Source organism: Halichoerus grypus, chromosome 2, assembly GCF_964656455.1.
Source record: "Halichoerus grypus chromosome 2, mHalGry1.hap1.1, whole genome shotgun sequence".
Classification (NCBI taxonomy): domain Eukaryota; kingdom Metazoa; phylum Chordata; class Mammalia; order Carnivora; family Phocidae; genus Halichoerus; species Halichoerus grypus.
In genome coordinates this window covers 99,199,175-99,221,423 of record NC_135713.1, presented here as the reverse complement: position 1 = coordinate 99,221,423, position 22,249 = coordinate 99,199,175, and the positions used below count along the sequence as shown (strand labels likewise).

General features: G+C 45.5%; 1 protein-coding gene across 1 annotated transcript in view; it reads left to right on the top strand.

Moving 5' to 3' along the window:
* MAP1B (microtubule associated protein 1B) overlaps positions 1–22,249 on the top strand; it is a 93,211-nt gene that overhangs the window by 47,300 nt on the left and 23,662 nt on the right. Inside the window, exon 3 of the mRNA XM_078067209.1 lies at positions 21,650–21,732. Within this exon, the coding sequence (XP_077923335.1) occupies positions 21,650–21,732 (83 nt within the window). The remainder of the gene's footprint in view (positions 1–21,649; positions 21,733–22,249) is intronic.

Sequence of the window (22,249 nt, the reverse complement as noted above, 5' to 3'; positions counted from 1 at the left end):
GCACATAGAAAGCAGTTACTAGATGCTAGCTGTTATTACCCCTCTTCCTCTGATTTTTATTATAGTCCTTATAATCAGATGGATTGTACGGGATAGTCAGAAGCTCTAAAATGACGTAAACCTAAATGAACCTTAAATCTTGTCCTAATTTCACACAGCTGTTTAGGCGGCTAAAGCAATTGGAGAGAAGAAAGGTGTTTGGAAAATGTGACTGGATTCCCTTAAACATAGCAGCCATGGGTACGCAAGGGAAATGAGTGGGGGAAGTTTTCAGTGGTGTTTCAGCTTTGTGAGTTTAAGATGACTCATTCGAAGAGAATCACCAATGTATCCATTGGTAGAGCAAGGACAACTTGGAATTTTGGTCATTTCCTAGCGAGATCCAAGACTTGTGGTCAGTGGAAATGAAAAAGGCAGGTGCGAGGCAAGATTGAGGTAATACGAGGCACTTGGACTCTCATGGCGGAGCAGTGTAGGAGTGAGTGCTGGTGGGTGGAGGACACTGAATGGAGCAGAGCGGGGCATCTTTGAGACGGGAAGAAGGATTCTTGGGCCAGGGAGGAAGTTTGGGGTTTGGGTAATATATCCATTTCAATTAGTATGGTGATTAAGGCTGTACCCATTACTGAGCACCCACATGCCAGGCTCCCATGAACAAGACCTCATTTAATTCTGACTTCGGGCCTCTGAAGTGTGGGTGTGGTTAGTCCCATTTACCAATGAGGAGCCTGAGGGTCAGAGAGATTAAATCATCTATCCAGGGTCAGAGCTAGCCAACTGCCTTGTCTGGATTTGAACTCAAGTTGCCCATCTCCCCAGCTTCTTTCATTGCCTCTGGGAGAGAAGTTGCCCTATGCGATCAAGACTGAAAAAAAACCAAAGCTGTGCTGTAACAGACTATAGAAGGTGCTCCTTCCTTGAAGAAGGATATTTAGGAATCAGTCATTATATTCCTACTTAATAATATGTTAAATATAATAATTATATTAAATATTTTAAATATATATTAAAATGACATACCTATTATGTTATATAATATACTTAATATATGAAAGCAATATATTATACCCCATTATGCCTCCATTTAGACTTATTTCATAGGAATCCTTAAAAGCAGCAACAACTCCCTCAGTCTTTGGAGGGAACAAAAAACATCCAGGGTCTGGAAGCTCGTGGAAAGGCAAATAAGATATGTTAACCCAAAGAAGAGTATTACCTAAGGGCTATTTCCTAAAGACTGGCAAGTAATTAATAACAGGCTATCTTCCAGCTTGGCTTTGTAGATGAAATTATGTGTTTAAATGGATATTTTATATTGTTGAAAAACTTCATTATGCCTTATACCCTGGAGGAAGAAGTGCCTTCTAGACTCTCTTAATGTTCATTAAAAAAACCCCAAAATGATGGGTTTTGGAGGGAGCCGCCTAGCATGGAGTGACAGAAGTCAAGAAAGGAACGTTTGTGGATTCCGCATGGATCTTAGGGGCCTTACAGGAGCCAGAGTTTCATACCAAATTCATATCTGCATCTGAGCCCAATTTTAAGGGGAGCAATCTGCTGTGGATAGTGTGGGATCCAGACCTTCCTCGTGGTTGTTTGAACTTGAGAAGCTGGGCACATGCAGCCTCTGTTCCCAGGAAGTGATACTTTTAACCTGGTAGGATGATACCCGACTAGCTCCTTATCCTTGCCTTGCCTTTCCGTGGTGTCTTCTGGAGCTAAAACGCATGACTACTTTAGTTTTTGTGGAGGAGGGCAGAAATGGGGTTTGGGACCGAGCAAGGGAAGGAGTGCCACCACTGCTTTATCTTCTTTGTGTTTCCATGTTCACTTTGAGCTTAGATGAGAATCTGGAAGCAGGAGGAAAGATACTGTCGATGAGGGACAGAGAGAATGGCATTGTTGGCAAGCGTCCTATATGTTGTATGTTGAGAACTTAAAAAAAGAAACCCAGAAAACCAAGTCCCAAAGCCCCTTCTGATAGCCACTTCCCAGCTGTTTTGGAGAAGACTCAGAAAAGCAAATAGCATCTTTAATCAAGAGCAATAGTATTAGATCTTTTACTACAAGTTATACTTTTCTTTCAGCCTGTATTTATTTTGCTCGGCTAGAAATAGCTAGAGTTATTTCAGCAACCATGACTGTTGTCTAGGAATTGGGTGTAGGTTGGAAATAGCCTGGATGACTACACTGTTTAGAAATAAGCCTTTCTTTTTCAGTCTCTTTAAGTAAGCAGGGTTTATAAATGTTCCTTGGTTAATCGTTTCACGGTGCCTTCTTTTATATCAATTCAGTAGCCTCGTGATGCAATGATTTAATGCTAGAATATATTATTTTAGGTCTGTCAGAGAGTGACAGGGCTAGTCTGTATTCCTTGCGACAGGAATAGAGGCAACCTCAGACTTGTAAGACATCTGTTCCTTCTCAGCAAGTAGAAATAAGGCAAATGGAAGAGATTGTACGCTTTCCATCTCAGGGACCAGCATCCTCTGTGTGACTTGCTAGAGGCCGTTGTAGATCTTTGTCCTTGGAGATCTTCAAGAAGAAGCTAATGGACCACAGAATTAAGTGCTCATTGGTCCTGGGCCTTGGGGTATTACCTGGGTAGATGAGGTCTAGCCGTAGGCCTAGAAAATTGGAGATGTCATGTGCCAGAAAGACTGCAGAACACGTTCCACTTGGTTGTGTAGCTCCAGAGCACACGACTTACATCATGCGACGAGTTAGTGGTGCTCCCAGACCTCGGCCACATGCTGGTCCTGGTAAGAACATACCGCTTCTCCCTTAGATTTTGGGATCTCCACCTGCAAGAATTCCCAGGTCTGGGTCAGGTGACAGAGAAGAGCACAGACTTGAGTCGGCCACAGTGTTTGACTTGGTGGTTCTGATGGGGCCAAGAAGATGGACTTTGATTCTAGGTGCACTTGGGTTTGAATCGCAGCTTTGCCACTCTCCAGCCATGGCTTTGGCCCAAGTCCTTAAATTCTCCATATCTAGTTTCTCCACATATCCAATAAAGTTCATCATATAGCTCTTGTTGACGATTAGAAGTAATGTTACAGTATGCAAGGACCACATCCTAAGCAGTCAATAGATGGTGGCTGTCTGGTCTGTATGGATCCTAGTACTAGTACTGGTGTTACACAGAAGGGATGAGTGAACTGAGAATGCTTCTCTCTGAGTCTCTTTTCAACTCAAAGTGCCTCCTGCCCCCACAGCCAGGAAGGAATCCGGCAGACAGATGGACAGGGAAAGTGGCTCTTAGTGCGGTTGGTAATGTTCCTAATCCCTGCCCTTCTTTCCTACCCCTGGGATTTCTGCACTGCCTGCTCACACTCGGCTCTATTGATGGTGTGGTGAAAAACGGGTGTTGAAAAAGCCAGAATTGACAGCCTGTTTTGAGTCCTTACGGGCTTTTTAAGTCTGAGCGCCGTAGGCAACCTCACTCCACGCAAGGTGCCGAGGCACTCGGCTGACTTGGCTGTGCGTCAGGCCTGATGTTCTGCGATCAAGGATATGGCATGTCACTTGGCAAAACTGGGGTGATTGACAAGATGAGTGTCTGAGCTGGGGAGAAAGGGAAGAGCCGAACATAGAGACAGAAGTGTTTCCCCCCCACCCCCCGCCCCATTCAAGTCATTGTTAATAGGACAGCTTAAAAGCCCCTTGGTTTCCTCTGACATCTCCCCAAGGTTACCCACTTGAGAACTCTCTGATATGACGGCCACGGCATGATGGGAATGGCCTCTTCTTTTTCTCCCTTTTTGTCTTACTACTTGGAGGAGAGATGAAAATAAACTTGTTCTAAGAAAAAGGAAAGCATTTTTTAAAAACAAGGGAGTTCATCGAGAACAGAAGGAAGTAGCTCTTTCTAAACAGCTGACTACCTTACTCCCGGTAGTTACGTGCATTCCTGCATGGTCATGCTTGTGAAATATTTCTTTTCTTTCTTTTTTCTTTTTAAGATTTTATTTATTTAACAGAGAGAGTGCGAGCACAAGCAGGGGGAGGGGCAGAGGGAGAGGGAGAAGCAGGCTCCCTACTGAGCAGGGAGCCCGATGTGGGACTCGGATCCCAGGACCCTGGGATCATGACCTGAGCCAAAGGCAGACGCTTAACCGACTGAGCCATCCAGGCACCTGCTTGTGAAATATTTCTAAAGAAATACAAGGATGACCACATAATTTTTTTTCCTACCTTAGATTCTGTCACCTCAGTGGAGCCCAGAGGCTTTGCTGTTTACGTGCAGTTTGAGGGACCCAACACAGTAGGGACTTAGTAAATATCAAATCACTACCATAAAAAACACTTCCTCCACTCCACCCTGAGACCTTTACGTTTTATGAATGCTTACGAGTGGAATATTAATCACAGCACAGTGCTGCTCGGGGTGATTATGCCACCCGGTGTGAAGACTTCCAATACAGCGTGCGAGGATTTTCATTTCATGCATCTTTTGGAGTTTGCCACGAGGGTTCTCTGAGGGCTGTACAAGCAAAACCTAGAGGAGCCCAGGAGAGGAGGCTCACTGGACATTCTGTGTTAGAGTTCCCTGCCCCCACTCTAAAGCATTTTGTATATAGGACAGTTAGGCTTTTCAGTCTATTCTTTTTCTAAAAGAAGGGAGGATGGGTGACCAACAGTTTTAGCCTAAGTGGATGAAAGTCCATATTTCTGCCATCATTGCCCCAAATAGGTAACCTAAGAACTGAGCTTACGTTGCTTCTCTTGCAGCCCATCTCTGGCTTCCAATAAGGAATCTGAGCTCTATCTAGATTAAGAATCAAAGACCTTTGATGTCACCTGGGATGATACCACCTAATAGATGATAAAACACAGCTTCTGTTTGCTGTGTGAGTGCAGGTGTAGGAGGGAAGCATCTAGATCACACAGCTCTGGGGTCAAGAAGCCTTGTAGGAGCATCCTCGGCCTCTGCAGTGGTCCTTTCAAGAAAGAAAAAGCGCGGGCATTGGGATACCCAGACTTGACTACTGGCTCTGCCATGATCTTGCTCTCTGACTCTGGACAAGTCACTTAGCCTTTCTGAAACTTAATGTCTATGTCTGCAAAACAAGGCTTTGGAATAGATGTGTCCAGATTCACAATTCTATAAACCTGGGTTCCTGGCTGTAAGCCCTCCAATTAGACCGCATCATCACCTCATCCCCAGGGCTTGGAGCTTCCCTGCCATATGCCTTCTTGCTTCATGTTACTCACCATCTTTTAGGTCCCATCTGGATGATGTCTTATATGGAAGCCTTCCTAAAGCCTCCCAAAGCTGTCTGGTGATGAGCATAATCACCTGGTAAAACTCCCGGTTTTAACTCTGACTCTAAGGATTTTGATTTGCTAGGTCTAGATCGGACCTAGTCATATGTAATTTTAACAAGCACTCCGTGTGCTTCTGATGGTCAGCAGTGTCAGGAGCCGGCGTTAGACTGCTAGTTCCAGGTGAACATTAGCTCCTAGCTTCATATCTGTCTCCGCAGTGGGCGCCTTATTACCTCATAAGATAACCAACCCCATTCAGCCAGTCTTTGGAAATGTACTTTGACCCTAAACTGCTTTAAATTATTGGTTGATTGGGTTTAAAACCCATATTTGTAAGTAAAATATAGTCATTTATTTAATGACTAGATTCAGTCAGTTACCTATTTTTATCAACTTGTTCCTGGGTATTTACGAATAGGTAAGAATCATAGCTTGCGTGGGATACATTTATGCAGCTATTTAAAAATAGCTAACTCTAACTTTTAGTCTAAATCAGTCTCTATTCCTGTATGCCTCATTTGCAAAGCCTCTTTTCAACTATTCTACATCCATTGTTCAATCAATATTACTGTATACTTTTCAAAAACCTTGAACTACAATTTCAATGAGGGAGGCTTTTTCTACACAGTCCTCTCCACTTGTGAATACGAGATAAATGCCCAAGCATCCCTCTGTAAGAAAGCACCAGATTCTGTCTCGAAATCTGATCTCCCGACATCACAGTGGGCCCTCTGTGCTCGCCGCGTGCAGAAGCTCTGTGTGGTATTGATGGTCGCAGGACATGAACGCCCGCCGCTCTGGGATGGGGCACTCAGGGGGCACTTGCCAGAGGTGAGGCTGTGTCTCCAAGACTGGAAGGAATAATCGGAAGCAGCCAAGTAAATGGGAGGGGACAAGTATTCCTGACAGAGGGAACAGCACATGCAAAGCCCCAGGAAGACCAGGTAGACTATATTGAAACATCCTGACTGTGATTTGCATAGCTAACATAGAAACGGAATAATTGATGAGGCATGTCTCAGCACTCTAAGTCCAAAATGTTTCCTCAACAGTTTCTCCCAGAGTAATAGCTTCTGTGGCTTATACAGAGCCTTCCTCTGGGGAGCACTGTTGTTCTGTGAGCCACACGGGCATCCAGGGGAGTAAGGGCAGCATGTGAACCCATGGAGAGAGTTGGCCCCTGGAATCATGGTGAAGAATGTTCCAGGGTCTGGTTAGGTGACGGGCACCTGTATGTAAAATGCATGGAATCTTGGCCCCAAAAGTGTTCAGTGTGGTCTAGTTCTTCTCCCTGTCCTGCTGGACTGAGGTCCAGTGATGACAGAGCAGTGTTCCTTCCCTAGAAGCTGCTTCCCAGCACCCAGAGGTGTGTCTCCCTCATTCTCCCCCTGCTCTCTGAGGGGATGGGCTTCAGCCCCTGGATTGTCTGCAGTCAGCAAGGCCGTGTGATAACATGAAGACGAGTGAATCCTCCCCATCGAAGTCCAGTAGTGACAAGAGCTGTCTTTCTGGCTCTTCTCTGATCATGTATAAAGGAAATGCAAGCCCCGGGCAGCGGTAGCTGGCTGGGTTCCAGAGCCCAAACTGAATTAGAAACTCATTAAATCCTTCGAGCCAGTAAAGCTGGCCGGGCTGTGCAGCGTCCTGGGAAGGCTGCAAGCAGAGGAAGGGAAGGGGCGGTGTCTGTAGGCGGCAAATGGCAGGCTGTGAGCAGGGCAAGACGGTCCAGGAGACAAGACAAAACGGGGCCCACTTGTCCTTCACACAGACGTGTTTGGGAGCTTACTAGCTGGTGCAGCCACATAATGTATGCTAATTGCTATCTTTCTTTTTTCTTTTTCTTTCACGGGAAATGCTCAGTTGGAAAGCTCGGAAACCAAAGAGGCAGCGCAGAAAGGCCAAAATGTAGACATTACAAAAACAGAGTGAAGGAACAAAGGGGAACAGAGGATGCAAATGTACAAGGTGGCTGAGCACCATGCTCAGCCAGCACCTGTCTTTTCCACGCAAGTTTTAGAGAAAATAAGTGAGCAGAAGGATATGATTTCTTTGTGTGATGTTTTCTGCAGCCTCTATTCCATAACCTGAAATTTGTTAGTTGGACTTTTTTCAACCATGGCAAAAATTCCACCTATGGGAAGAATAGAAAGTTAGCAAGATGAAATCCCACAGTAGTTATCATAACTTCCGGAAAATATTAATAAGAAAGTATGAGGTGGTTCTCTCTTTGTGACTCCTCTGGACAAGACACCTCTCTGTGTAGATTATAAGACTCTGATGCAAACTCGAGAGGGCACGCAATTGAGCCCACTTAAGTTAATTATCCATTGATAGGAAAGACTCAGAATTTTTTTTTTTTACCTGTCAAACCATGTAACTCTAGTGTCTGATTATATACCCTTGGGCGATGGTCATTCTTTAAATCAAATAAAAACAACCATATTTAAAAAACCCAACATACTAAAATAATGGTTTCTTTAATGAAACTTATCAAAGTACACAGGCATTTTATATTGGAAAAAAATGGGCTAGGGGAAAAAATATTCTTTTTCATGTCTGACATCAAAATTCCGAAGGTTGAAGTACTGGTAAGTGGACTTCTTATCTTTACTGCAAGAACCCTTAATTTTTTTCATAATAAGAAAAAAATGTAATTTATTCTCGAGAGCAATTTTATAGACATGAGACATTTAGGGAATTTCATAATGCATTTTACTGGATATGAAAGAAAGGCAGTGCAGAGATTTTCCCGAACAGTATAGAAAACACATTAGAGCATCAGGTTATATCCTTTAAGGGAAAAAAGTGACATAAATTTGAGCTTCTCCAGATGTTTTAAAATGCCTATGAAACTTTTGTTTTAAGATTAAATATTTAGCCATACTACACAAAAGATGCAGAATATATAGTCAAATGCCAGTGGGGAAAGCCTCTATTTTATTTCCATTTATTTTCTCATCCATTTTCTGTCCTCGTTGTCTGAGGGCAGATTCCTTTTGCGAGGCCTAAAGTTGCAAAAGAAAGTGCATCCTCTTCACCTGGAGCTGATATTCTGGTCTGATTTCAGTTAGGAAGCTGCTTCCAGAGCCTAATCCAGAGTAGTCCTCTGGAAGAGGGAAGGCATTTCAGGTCCTGCTACCTCTTCACTGAAAAAGGTTAGGCTTTAAAGGGAGGATCACGTTGATTTGCCTGGAAGCAGGATTGAAAAATGGTCCCTTTTCTTCAGTGTGCTTTGCATAATAACTGGACTGCGGTAAACCCACCAGTACCTGCCTCTCCATGTAAGATAAGTGTGTACTGAGTTCCAAAAACCAGATTGGGGAGAGTGCCAGGAATCTTCTAGTGCAATTGTGTATCCCTGATCGTGACCAGCACACCGGGTTCTGGCCTTCTGCACTCCAGCCCTGCAGTTAGGAATGGAGCAGACTATTCTCGTCTCTTAGAAAAGAATGTGAAGCCTTAGACCTGACCCAGAACTTACATCACGATTTCCTAGGTTTGGGGGTCCTTTTGTCCTTGAAGGAGCTGGTAATTGGGAACAGGTTAGGTTCTCCTGTCCTTGGACTAACGACTTCAGGGAACAGGTCAGGCACTGCTTCCCCCCTCCTTTGCTCCCATCCCTGTGCGGTCATGCTGCCCTCAAGGCCCTGAGCCACCGAGGGCTCAAGCGTGCTCAGCTTCTGCCTTTCCAGCCCTTAATTTTGAATCCTTGCATTTTCCTGATATCTGAGCTTAAATTGAGTGAGTAGTGCCCTCTACAACCTTTGCGGTACCCTCTCTCATCTTTCTAGCTTCTCCCATGACAGCCTCTACTCCAAAATAAATGGGAACGTGTTCAGTACTGCTTTCTGGAACAGACGCAGATGCTCTTTCTTACAGTTATACTCTGGAGCTCCGGCAGAGGACACACTGGGGAGCCCGAGTCAGTCCATTCTTCTCTAGAGCTGGCTTACCCGTCAGCATTTTTACTGGTACAGAATGTACTCCCAATGTACACTTTTTTTTATTTGTGAAGGAGGAAAGAGTAGTCATCATAAGAACTTTGCTTAGCATGCTTATGGATAACTGCCTATATTCCACGGGTATAAATACATAAAAAACAACCAACAGAGAATAATGCAAGACAGAAATGTAGAAAGTGATTTTATGCATGCTCATTTTCTTACGAAAACCTGTTATTTCTCATGGACATTGAAATCTGGAGATTTTCTGAAAAGCAAGTTTTTCCAAAGCCCCCAGTTTATTTGCCTTCCTCCCTGAACTCATTCCACACTGGAATTTTAGTCTTTCTTAAAAGAAGACAGAAGAGGGTAGAATTTACTTAACCGACTGTCTGAATCACTTCTGCACAGTAGGTTCTGAGTCTTTATCCTCAGGAAAAATATGTCTGTTGGTTCAGAATGCATTTATCAATATCTTCAAAATGCCCCTTAGCCAGATTTAATTGAATTGTGTCAGAAACAAATCTCTGCTTGTCAAGTCAATGGTAACTAAATGTGTGGCCCTGAAGTTATTCCTTGTTTCCTACATCAGGTCTGCCTAGATCTGCAGATACAGTTGTTCAGCTACAATCTTCCGGAGGAGGTCAGTTGTGGTACGGGGACATGTGACGGCACCCCATTGGTAGTGACCTTGTGAAGACCTGTACTTGAATATAAAATCAAAACGAAATCGTCCTAATGATGCCCTATCTTAATTCTTTCAGGAATCGTAAGGAGAGGCTGCTGACCAGAGGCAAAATTCAGTGTACTTGTGAAAAAAACAACTTTGACACTTTGGGACATTTTGGGGCCCTAATCACATAAAAAGAGCTAGACAGTGCTTCCTTTTTATTTATATATGGCGGTGAGCTTTCTGCTAATGGTGACTCAGGGGTACCTTTTCCAGGTCCTGAAAGGTATATCACTTGATTTACTCCTTTTTCTAAAGCCTGAATTTCAATCCACATGATTATGTTAAATCCTATTCAGAGATTGCATGGGTGGTGTGTGCAACTATGGCTATCTATATTTTTAGTTGTCCTATTTTGCAAAAGACCATCAACACCGAATGCCTATAGGTGGAATGCCCAATCTGGGTTTTGTGAGATTTACATGGAAATTGCCAACTTCACAGGAAGTCCAAATGAGGTATTGCCCATGATTTTCACAAGTATGTGAGAGCGTTTTGTTAACTAAGACATTCTCATTTAGTTGGAAGCAATGGCTCATGTAAATTTTTATACACTTCCTCTAATTGAGTTGTATGATACAAGGACCGTTAACCACCATCAGAATTTTGAGGGAAGAGACAACTCCGGTTGTTGAAGGGGACAGGAGATATTTCCAGAGGAAATAAAATGTGAACTGGATCTGTAAGGAATTGATTAGATTTAAGTAAGCACGAGGCCTTACTTTAAGACATAGTAAATGGTGTCCTCAAACAACACCCTTCATTTAAAGCAACCTTTCAGCCACCTGTCCCACTGGGGTAAAAAATAAATGCAGTGACCAATTAGCATGAGTATCTGATATACTGAAAATTTCAATTACTTAGTGTAAATTAAATGAATACATCAGCATTATAAATTACTGGTTTATTTCATGCAAACTTTTAATAGTATAACTCATTGAAATTAAATGCTATTAGGTGCAATGAAAAAAACCGAGTGGCTGACTTGAAAGTCACGGTCCTGCATTCTACTCATCAACGTATGACACCTCATTAGGCCTGAGTCAGCAGCAAGCTGGATTCCATACCCTTTTCCCCTCTAAAAATAAGAAATGGTATGAAAGGCAGTAAGAAGGCAAACTCCGTGTATGATGTTCTTTTTTTTTTTTTTTTTAAGATTTTATTTATTTGAGAGAGAGAGAATGAGAGAGAGAGAGAGCATGAGGGGGGGGGGAGGGTCAGAGGGAGAAGCAGACTCCTCGCTGAGCAAGGAGCCCGATGCGGGACTCGATCCCGGGACTCCAGGATCATGACCTGAGCCGAAGGCAGTCGCTTAACCAACTGAGCCACCCAGGCGCCCCCGTGTATGATGTTCTTAAGGGATACTGAATTAGTTCACGTAACTGCTCCTTTTTGCTCTTCTAATCAATATTTTACTGCTAAAGGGTAAGGTTTGGGTTTGGTTGAGGGAGGAGAGGTGACAGGTGAAGGGTTTAGTTGGAGAAAGTTCTTGTGATAAATTCTTCCCGCCTCTATGCCCACCAAGAGGAGCGGGAACCACCCTGTCCACAGGTTGAATTTGAAAAGCACATTTAAGGTCTTTGGAATATTCAGCCTCATCTCTCCTCTCTGTGGAGGTGGATTAAGTTTGCACATCAAGAAGGCAGTGCAGTTACAGGTCACCTCAGGGGCTGGGGTGAAGGTGAGCAGAGAAGATACCATCACTTTCCCTATCACCTTCATGGGCTTTTTGCTGCTTTTCCCCAGACTTTATTTATTTATTTATTTATTTTTTCCCCAGACTTTAAATAGTGGCATTTCCCCAGACTGTTCTCAGCAAAAGGCTCTCTTCATTCTCCAAGAGCATCACCTAAAAATACACTGATGCCTCCCAGATCCGGTCCAACCTGTTGCCTCAGCCTCAAATCCACATTTCTGCCTGCTCGTTGGGTAGAACCACCTGGATCTCCCATAGGGACCTCAAACTCAACAGACCCCAAATCAAACTGACTGTTATCTGTCTTCCTTCATCCCTTTAAAATGTCTTTTCGGGGGGCGCCTGGCTGGCTCAGTTAGTGGAGCACGTGACTCTTGGTCACGGGGTTTTGAGTTTGAGCCCCACGTTAGGTGTAGAGATTACTTAAAAATAAGACCTTTAAAAAAATAAAACAAAGTAAAATAAAATAAAATAAAATAAAATGTTTTATTAGCTAAGAGCCTGGCTCTGGACAGTGACCATCCTAGTTTCACTATTTATTCCCTAGGGCTGTTGCTGAACTGCCCAATGTCTCATTTTCCTCATCTATAAAATGAGAATAGGGCATTCAGAGGGTTAATGTGCAGATTTAATGCAATAACCCTACACAAAGAACTTAGATCAGTGGCTGACCCAGGGCAGGCATTCAATATATCTTAGCCATTTTTATTATTCATTCCCTTATCAAATATTGATTGAGCTCCTGTGGTGTATCGGACACTACTTCTGACTTAAGCTTTCCAAATGAGATACTGTCAAAACTCCAAGCATCCCCAGTAAACTGTCTTCCTTTCAGGAAAGGGCTGGCATCCCGTCCATGTTTTAATCTCAATGCTAGTTTATGAAGGTAGCACTGAATTTGCCTGAATTAATCTCTAAAATTAAACTGTGTCCTCTAAATAATTCACACTTTCTTAGTAAACAGGGAATACAATATCTCTTAAAAGGCCAGGAGAAGACCAGTAAGATTAAAAAACAACCTCCAAAACCTACTCTGATCTCAAGAAGGTGAGGTCTAATTGTTGAACCAAAGGAAAGTGCCATTTTTGAGTTGACTTGTCGGCGAGATTGGCCATCTCATGGTTTAACCGGACGGTTGGCAGGGTATCTGGCATACGGCAGTTATCCCCCAAAGCAGAAAGAATTCCCAAACCTATATCCCGAATGCAGGGAGTACTCTATAATACACTAAGGAAAATGTATCTCAGGCAAATCTTATTTTTAAAAAGTAGGGATTTAGACCACGTAAACTCCTAGAACAATCTGAGAAGCATTGAGGGGCAGTGGCAAGAGTAGAGATCAGGAGTCAGATGGGCTAGACTGAAAACCCAACTTAACAGTTTATTTTATCCCTATCTGTAAAAAAAAGAATAATAATAACAATCTTTGTGATACACTGAGGTAACATGCAAGTAAAAAGATTTCATAAACCATGAAGTGCATCACAAACGAAAGGTGGTGCGGTTAGTAGTCCAGCACCTGTTCCCAAATAGAACTGTCTGCAGTAGGCATAGGAACTGCCTTGGCGGTCGTACAAAAACAACAGCTGCTCACTAGGACAGGTCACTGTTCACCCCCAAGGCCCGTCTTTTTTTTTTTTTTTAAAGATAGTGGGGGGCACAGAACTGTCACCGGAGCTCCTTTGGGTCCCCCCATTCTGTGAGATGAGGAAATTCTGATTTTTTATGCCATATAAGTGACAGGTTCTCACAGGCTCATGGGTAGGAGGTTCTCCCCTTGGCTGCTGGACTCCTTGAATCTTAAAGGCAGAAGGCATTTCTTTCTTATGCATGAGGAGCATAAGTATTTTTCTTTGTCTATAACACGTTTTATTTAGGGAACAGGGCATTGGGACCTCCCACCTTGGCTGTGGCCCAGGAGACCCGGTTCATAGATTTGGAATACCATCCTCAAGGTTTCAGTGCACAAACCCAGAGGAAGGTGCTCTGTAATGGTAAAGTACTAGACAGGTGTGGATCTCTGTTTTTGATGACAGCTGGAGTTGGCTCCCCTGAGAGGTAATACATACCCCTTCGCTGGGTGTTACCCACCCCCCCATCTGTAGCCTTCTAAAATCTGTACCTTGTCGATGAAACAACTTTCAGGTTGTCTTCTTGCCCTTAGCAGGGGCCCACATTGGTGTTGCTGTTTCTCCTTGGGAGCCAGACCTTCATCAACATCGTCCATGGTATTTCTTTCTACTTCTTTCAGCTAGGAGATAAAATAGGGAAAAAGAAAAAAGAGACAAACTTCTTTCTTCCACTGTCTCCCACTTCTAACCCTTGGTAGCCTGGATTCTCATTCCTCTACCTTGAGGCCTTTAGAAAAGGGGGAGAGAGTAGAGGGAAGAGGAGACCCGAGGAGAATGGGATTAAGGAGAATGACCCTGTAAAGAGGATTGAGAAAGAGGGTACAATGAGAACCCTGCAAAAGGGATGAGACCTGTTGCTGCCTGGCGTCCCATTCCCCCACCAGGTCTGTGCCCAGCGTGAGCAGTCCCCCAGCCGTTGGAACAGGAGGGCATGTGAAATGCAAGATGAGCCTCCCTCTGCCACCAGGAGCAAGGCCTGCCTGCCTGTCGCCAAGGCTCAGTCTGCATCTGCGTGCAGGGAACATGGTTAGGACGAGGAGGAGGCCTCGGCGGTCCAGGCGGTTTGGGTTATTTGCTTATCTAGGTGTCTAATGGTCAGGGAAACATAGAGTAGAAGACAGCACAGAACCCAGGAGAAGGATGGGGTGGAAGGACTGGCAAACACATGAAAAACTAAACCAAATGGCAACAAGAAAGAAAAAGAGTTAAGTCCAGGAAATGTAGAGAAAGATCTGTATAGACTCAGGTTCTGTAATAACTAAATTCTGTGCTACACAAAAGATGTCAAAGGTAAAATGTTCAAAAAGCTGTCTAACTCCCAAGCAATGATCAACTTATTTAAATTAAAAAAATCATTTATGAAATCTCCTGAACTTATTTATAATGGAATTCAAGTTCTTGTTCTCTTAAAAAAACACACACTGAACATTTGGAGAGCAATGTGACATGCAGGAACACACATCAGAGAGGAAACACAAGCAGAAACAAACAAGCTTATTCCCAACAGGGAAGAAACGCCATTTCCAGGAAAATCAGGGAAAGGTGGGAGAGAACTGGGCTCTAATTGTGCAGCTGAAACAAAGAGGGAGTGAGTCTCGGGGTGCGAGTGGGAGGCGGACGTGCCTGCCGAGGGGCATGGGAGTCAGCGGGCCCTGGCTGCCCAGTGGCTCCCCCAGGCTGCGTGCTCACCTCTTACAATGGAGAGTCCTAAGCATCACAACTTGAAAAGCTTTCTTTTGCACAAAGGTGGGTCGGGAAGGTGGATGAGGCTGACAGCTACGTGAGCTGACAAAAGTGAAGGATGAACGAGTTGATTTTGAGGTGTGAGGGCCCCTGGGGAATCAGACTCCTTCCAGCCTTAGGAGTTTGGCTTCCCTGGGGAGGGAAGCCGGGTAGGCTCCTGGTGATGGCTGGCTTTCTGTGGTCTGTGGTGACACTGTGGGACCCTGTAATCAGGAGGTACCGAGCCTCCCAGCACCTCTGTTTCTCTGAGGGCACCTCAGTGGCAGGAGCGGGGAGCTGAGCTGTCTAGCCTGCCTCCTGGGCATGTTCTCCCTCCTGAGGGGATTTCTTTCTCTTTCCAGGCAACGAGGGGGAGGCTTCTGTTAGGACAGGCTCCTGCACTCTCCTGCATCCGCCCCTGAACCCTCACGCTGGGGCATCTGGGAAAGATATGGCTGCTTGTGGCCTTGAAGAAGCACTGTGACCACATGGGCACCTTTTGTCTCTTTCTGTTTTTCTTGCTTAGAAATGATGGGGTGGGATAGAGGGAACACAGGGAGAACCAATAGAGGCTGCTGGGAACGGGTTTCTCTGCTACTTGGAGGCTTCCTGACTTGCTCTTCCCTTGCCTCCCTCTGGGAAGGGAGAGCCCAGGAGCTGTCTTCCCACCAGGCCTGGTTGCAGCCGGGGTTAGTTGTAAGGGATAGAGAAGGAAAGAAGATTCACAAGAATTTTGCTGATGTAGGCGTCTCCTCTCCTTTCATACTAGCTCTGTTTCTCCTCAAACTTCCCCCATCTCTTAGCATATTTGCTTTGTGTTATTATGTGGATTCCTGCAGAAAGGAGGCCTGGATATTCTTCCAAATGAAAAGCTGTTATTAAAAGCTATAGGCAGACCCATTGGTAAATAATTTTTTAGTTCCTGCACTGAGTACCTTTCATTTCTTGATTTCATCCATTTAGCTAAACTTTACCCTGGGGAGTGTTTTTTGGATGTGGGGGTTGGAGGCGAGAGGTTTCCTTTTCGAACATCCACTTTGGGTGGGGAGGTATAGTTGGAGAACTCATTGCTTTTATTTTTTCTTTCCTACCTCCCTCCCTGCTTCCCTCCTTCCCTTCTTTCTTTTCCCCCTCCAACGAAAACAGACTTTAACATCAAGACTTTCTGTGCTTGTGGCCTTTTCTTGATCTCCCACCCCTTACTTTTAGCTAAATAATCCCAGTCCTTCGCCTCAAGCTTTCCCTTTCTGATTCTACAATCTTCTTTAACCCTCTCTAAGTTTCTGCTTCTTCACATTGGAAGTTTTTCTAGTGCTGAATGACTATATCAAATTCTGTGTCCATAAAGAATCCATTCTGGTTTTCACCTGGGGAAGGGGCAGGAGGAGCGAGTGGGTGAAGACTGGGCAGCAGTAGGAGCTGGGGCAGCAAGGGGTGGAGGTAGGCGGGCACCGAGCCCTTGGCCCTGACTCTCCACCCCGGTCACTGGTGCATCTATATCAGTGATTCAGGATCCCCCTCATCTTCATCCTTCCGTACTGAATAGATATCGAGGCTTTCTTTATTCTTTGATTTCCATTTCTAGATTATGTGTGCAAAGTGTTCATTTTCCAGGAGAAGGAAGTTGTGGAAATCAAGTTCTGGATTGTGATCATCCGTGGAAATGGAAATGAAATGTTTATTCTCAAGACATACCAAGTGCTTGCCCTCTTACAGGCGATCTAAAAGGGTTCAGCATCACTAGCGTTTTCATGAAGGGCTTCTCCCATCTCTTAGTGCTTCTCGAACTTTGGCTCTGGCATTCTCTCCCTTGAGCTGGGCTGTTTCATTAAGCAGCTGCCTGTCTGGGCTGGGACCGTTGGGGGTCTTGCTCTGGCCCCAGCCGTGATGGCATCACGTCCTACGCCGCTGTGTTCTGGCACGATGTGTGGGATATGTGTGGGAAAGAAGGGTCAGCTGCATGCAGGAGAGAAGGTTCTGAGTTTTATGGGGATGGTGATGGCTGTGCCTCAGTAGTGGGTGTCATTGAATTCAGTCATGTCATCCTCTTCAGAAACCAGGAAAGAGCCTGTGTGTGTGCACATGTGTGTGTGCATGTCTGTGTGTTTAGATGGATATTAAGCTCTGTGGGGTCTCTTCTCCAACCAATTATATACCTAGAAAATAACATTTTGCTTTCAGAGATTTGAGAGTCATCTGGATTAGAGTACACCATAAACCACTGAAACAGCCCAATCCTAAAAGACACATAGATTGAAATAATCTGTCAGACTTGGAATAACTGAAAAAAAAAAAAAAAGTCCCAGCAATAACTGAAAAATACAGGCTTATTTGAGTCTCAAAGATAGCCTTTGGGAGCATACAGACAGAGGTCTCATTGTCTGCAAGGACCCTGCTGCTTCAGGGGTTCCCCCGGACCATCCTCTTTTGAATCTAAGGTGGAACAGACTTCTTTTTTTTGTCACACAACAGTCCCTGCCCCAGTCACCCCAGGATTGAGCCTTCACAATTACACTGAGTTTTGTGGGGAAGCTGTCAAAAGACTTTTTCTTATCAAAGCAGCGAGTGACACAATCCTTCCATCTCAAGCCCCTCCTTTTTGCTTCCCTCCGACCAGTGCTGAGCGGAGTTACCTATTCATTGGGGCTGCCTAATGGTTTCGCTGTGAGCGGTTTCTGGAGAATGCAGACTATAATGGGAGAGAGAAAGGCTGCAACCGGGTTGTCTTTCTTTCCTGGGAACTTCTTTTCTGAAGCAATTGAATGAGGCCTTTGCAGGCGAGGGTGGTGGCCTCCCCTTCAGAATGCCTGGCCTGTTTCCCAGTGTGAAACATTCCCCAAATATGCAACTTTGCAAGCGTCCCAGCCGCCAGAGCCCAGAGCCGCCTGCGGGCCCGGAGAGCTGGCGTTCCCCCCGGGGTGCCGGGGCGGGGGCGCCCCTGCGCTTGCCAGATGCCAGGACGCCCCAGCCCCTAGTTACGTCGTCCAGGGAAAGAATCTGTCCAACAGCCTGGCTGTGACAAGAGCTTGAAGCTTCTCTCTCTCTCTCTCTTTAAATCTCCTCCTTCATTTAAATCCAATCCTATAAAAAGGCTTTTGTTGAAGGAGCGGCCATGGCATCGTGGTGCACGGCTGTGTCACCGCTCTCAGTGTGTCCAAAGATGGACAGAAGGAACATCGTTCGTTGAATTCCTGAGCAAACAGGTCTGAAAATTGACTTGGAGGGAGGAGAGGTATACGGCAGTGGTCACGTGGCATTTGTCGTGTCTGCAAGGGATGAAGCCAAAGAGGAAGGGAGTTTCTCGTGGATGGTAAGAAGCCCCCCGCCAGGGAGTGCCTGGGTGGCACTGTCCTTGCTACGTGTCTGGGGAAGGGCCTGCTTGGGCGGGCAGAGCTCGGGCTGCACTGGGCTGGTTGCTTAGAGGTGCATTTGGAAGCTGGGGTTAGCAGGGTCTGGCGCTGTGTCGATCACGTGGGGAAGGAAGGGGCTCTGATTCCTTTACCACCTCTTGCGGAGGGAGCCACTTGCGCCTACCTTGCTCAAGTCTGCTTTTGCGGGTTCCTACAGCATAGAGCCGGGACTGCAGTCCGACCTTGGCGTGATGCTCCCTGAGGCTTTGTGTGTTGAAAACAGTCACATCCAAAGTACCATCAAGGAAATGACCATTCATTTCTCCTTGGCTTAAGCTTTTGCTCCATTTCGTGTCAACTTAGTGCTAGTGAACCTCCCGAACAGTCTTTGTTTCAAGGAGGCCACTGACGAAAGGACCGAGAAAGAGGATGGTTTCCTGTGTTTTGCTGATTGTCATTTTATCATTTCCTTACTCAGTTTGATGCTCTTTTGCTTTAGCTTTAAATGCATACGGTTGTCAAAAGCAAAACCAGCCATGCCAAAAAACGATGCCCAACAAAGTATAGATTTTGGTATTCATATAAATAAACGTTCTCTCTCGTGGCTTAGTTGAATTATTTTTCTGGAAGCTCAGTCCTTTGTTGGCTTAAGCTCTGTGACATTGTTCTGTTTTGGAGTTTCTTCATTTTCAGGCATTTGGAGTAAATTCTTAATTTCACCCTCTATTGTGTGGGTTTTCTGCCACCTTTGACTTCTTTTGCTTTTTGCCCATATTCTTGTAATGCTTTCTGGCTTCTTGCTTCTTTGAGCACATCCCTGCTGCTATTCCTTTGGATTTTTCCCTAGCTCTCCCTTGGCATTGATTGTCTGCCATGCCCGTTTTTCCAAACCCTAGTCCTAGCAACTAGCCCTGCAGAGCAATGTAGCTGGGGGCTGTGGGGCCAGGTGCACAGGGTCCAAGTCCTGACTCGAACACTCCCTAGTTGCGTGACCTTGAGCTAGTTAGTTCCCTTTTGCAGACTTCATTGTCCTCCACAGTAAGAGAGGACAACACAGTACCTCTGTCATAGAGCTCTTTAGGAGATTCAATGACTTCGTACTGGTGAGGTGCTCAGAACAGTGCCCGACATCATTATGGTTTAGTGTGGGCTTCTTCCATTTCTGATATAGGGTAAATATCAGCTCTTGGGAAAGATCAGACAATGGAGGAGAATGGGCTTGATGATGTGGTGGTGGTATTTCAGCATATTGTTTCTGTGGTACTTCTGGTCCTTCCTGATATAAAGGAAAAAAGCCCTGTGTCCCCTAGACTGGTTCTTTTTTTTTTTTTAAATGTATTTTTTAAAAGATTTTATTTATTCATTTGAGACAAAGAGACACAGAGAGAGAGAGACAGAGAGAGAACATGAGCAGGGAGAAAGGCAGAGGGAGAGGGAGAAGCAAGCTCCCCGCTGAGCCAGGAGCCCGATGTGGGGCTCGATCCCAGGACCCTGGGATCATGACCTGGGCCGAAGGCAGACGCTTAACCATCTGAGCCACCCAGGCGCCCCCCCTAGATTGGTTCTTGAGATAAAATTCACATATACAGTTCATCCATCGAGAGTGTATTGTTCAACAGTTTGGGGTATACTATACTATTAATCTTGTTTAAACTCTGGTAAAATATATACAAAACACAAAATTTGCCATTTTAACCCTTTTTAAATGTACAGTTCAGTGGTACTAGTTGCATTTATAATGTTATACAACATGACCTCTATCTCTACAACTTTTCCTTCACCCCCAACAGAAAGTCTGCCCAGTAAGTAGTAACATCCCAGCCCCTCTCCCTCGGCCTCTGGTAACCTCTGATCTGCTCTCTGACTCTATGAATGAGCCTATTCTAGATATTTCATGTCAGTGGAGTCATACAGTATGTGTTCTTTGGTGTAGGCTTATTTCACTCAGCATCCTTTTTTCAAGGTTCACGCGTGTTGTTGCACGTATCAGAACTCCATTCTTTTTATGCCTGGGGAATATTCCATTGCGTGGCTATACCCTATTTTGTTTATCCCGTCATCCATCGGTGGATATTTGGGTTGTCTCCTCCTTTTAGCTATTGTAGTAACGCTACGGTGGACCTTGGCTTACAAGCATCTGGTCAAGTCCCTGCTTTCAATCTGCTGAGGAGTGGAAGTGCTAGGCCATATAGTAATTCTATTTTAGCTTTTTGAAGAACTGGCAGCTATTTTCCTGGAAAGGTCATTCTGTCCTCTGGTATTCCTCTCCTCAGATCCTGTTCCATTTTTGTCTTGTCGCCCGAGTTTCCCTGTACTTCCAAGCAGCAGACATGTTCTTGTCCCCTCTGACCACGTGTCTCCCCTCCATGCGTCTGGGAAACAGCCCACTTCTCTCTTCCTCCTGAACTGGCCGAGCATATCTTGCTCACTCTGGCCCCTCATGCACCCAGTCATTTTTCGTCTAATTGTCCAAGGAAGGGGAGTTTACGTAGGTCATCCACAGGCCTCAGTCTACTTCGTCTGGGGGTGATTTCAGCCACTCAGATGCCCCTAAAACGTTTTACTTGAAGGTGTGGGAAATCAGGGATGTGGAGCCAAAGGCCCTGCAGGATTGCAGCCCTCCTTAGACATGCTCCTTCGCCCCCACAACACCTTGCCTTTTTTTTCTGCATCAACTTCGCTTGTCTTTACGGGCGATTTGGCCACTCTCTCCGGCGGGAGAGTTGTTCTCCACTCTTCATTTGCTCACAGCTTCTCCACTTTTCTCTGAGCAAGTGAATTAATTAACAAATACTCCAGCAGACTGTAAGCCCGCCTCAGACAGCCATTCTGGTTGTTGGGTAATTGTTAGCCAGGCTTTCTGGATGTCATTCATTTCACAATCAAGCTCCTAATTAATCTCAGCACCATTCTCACCAGAAGAAAGGCTGATGCGGGGAAACATCCCCGATTACCATGAGAAAGGAAATGTCAAGAGCCCCGTTGAGTTTTCCTGGCATCCACCCCTCGTCTCAGATGAAAACTGCCATTAAGGCGCGCAGAGAGGCCGCCTGGCGAGCAGGCCTGAAAACTCGCGCACTGCGAGAGCATGAGGAGCCCCGGACACCCGGACCCCGCTCCGGGAGGAACCTGCAGGCTCTGCGCTCTCGTTTCACAACACCGATTGTGTTTCCCAAGATAGCGTGGAGAACCCCCGTGCTGTGTGCCCATCAGGGCGGGGGAGGTCTGCTGTCCCTGAAGCCAGTGGGCCAGTGTCAGCCGGGAAAAACTAAAGGTCTCCCTTTTTTGTCTGTGTTTTTGTGTCCACAGGACAAAAGATCCTTCATCACCGAAGTGACGTTTTAGAAACAGTGGTCCTGATCAACCCCTCAGATGAAGCAGTCAGCACTGAGGTAAGCATCTGGCCCCGCGGTGTCACACAGTGGACAGAGACCGCCTGACTGGGAGGGCAGGGGCAGGCCCGGTGGGGCAGGAGAAGGACACGGACAGAGAAGTTCTGGATCCAGGGACACACCCTTACCCAGCGGCCGATTCTCTACCTCAGTGCCACCCCAGACTGCCCTTCCCGGTAAGGACAAAGTGGAAGATGCTAGGCAGAACTGTGACTGATATTTTATACAGGCAAGGGAATCTGAAATCTTGGGTATTTATGGAGGGTGTGCTGCTGGGTGGTGTCTGGCTGGGACGTAGCAGGGGAAATAGACTACAAGCCCTCAGGCCAGGACATTTAGGACACAAATTTGGAGAAAAATGGTATCGCAGAGGCAAGCTCCCTTCAGAGCCATTTGGCTTACCCCCTATAATCCCCACTGAAAGGCAGGCTAGCCTGGCGATCAGGAGCATGGCCTTGGGTCCCAGACTCCCTGGATTCTGCCACTTTTTAGCTGGTAGCCTGGGGCAAATTATTTA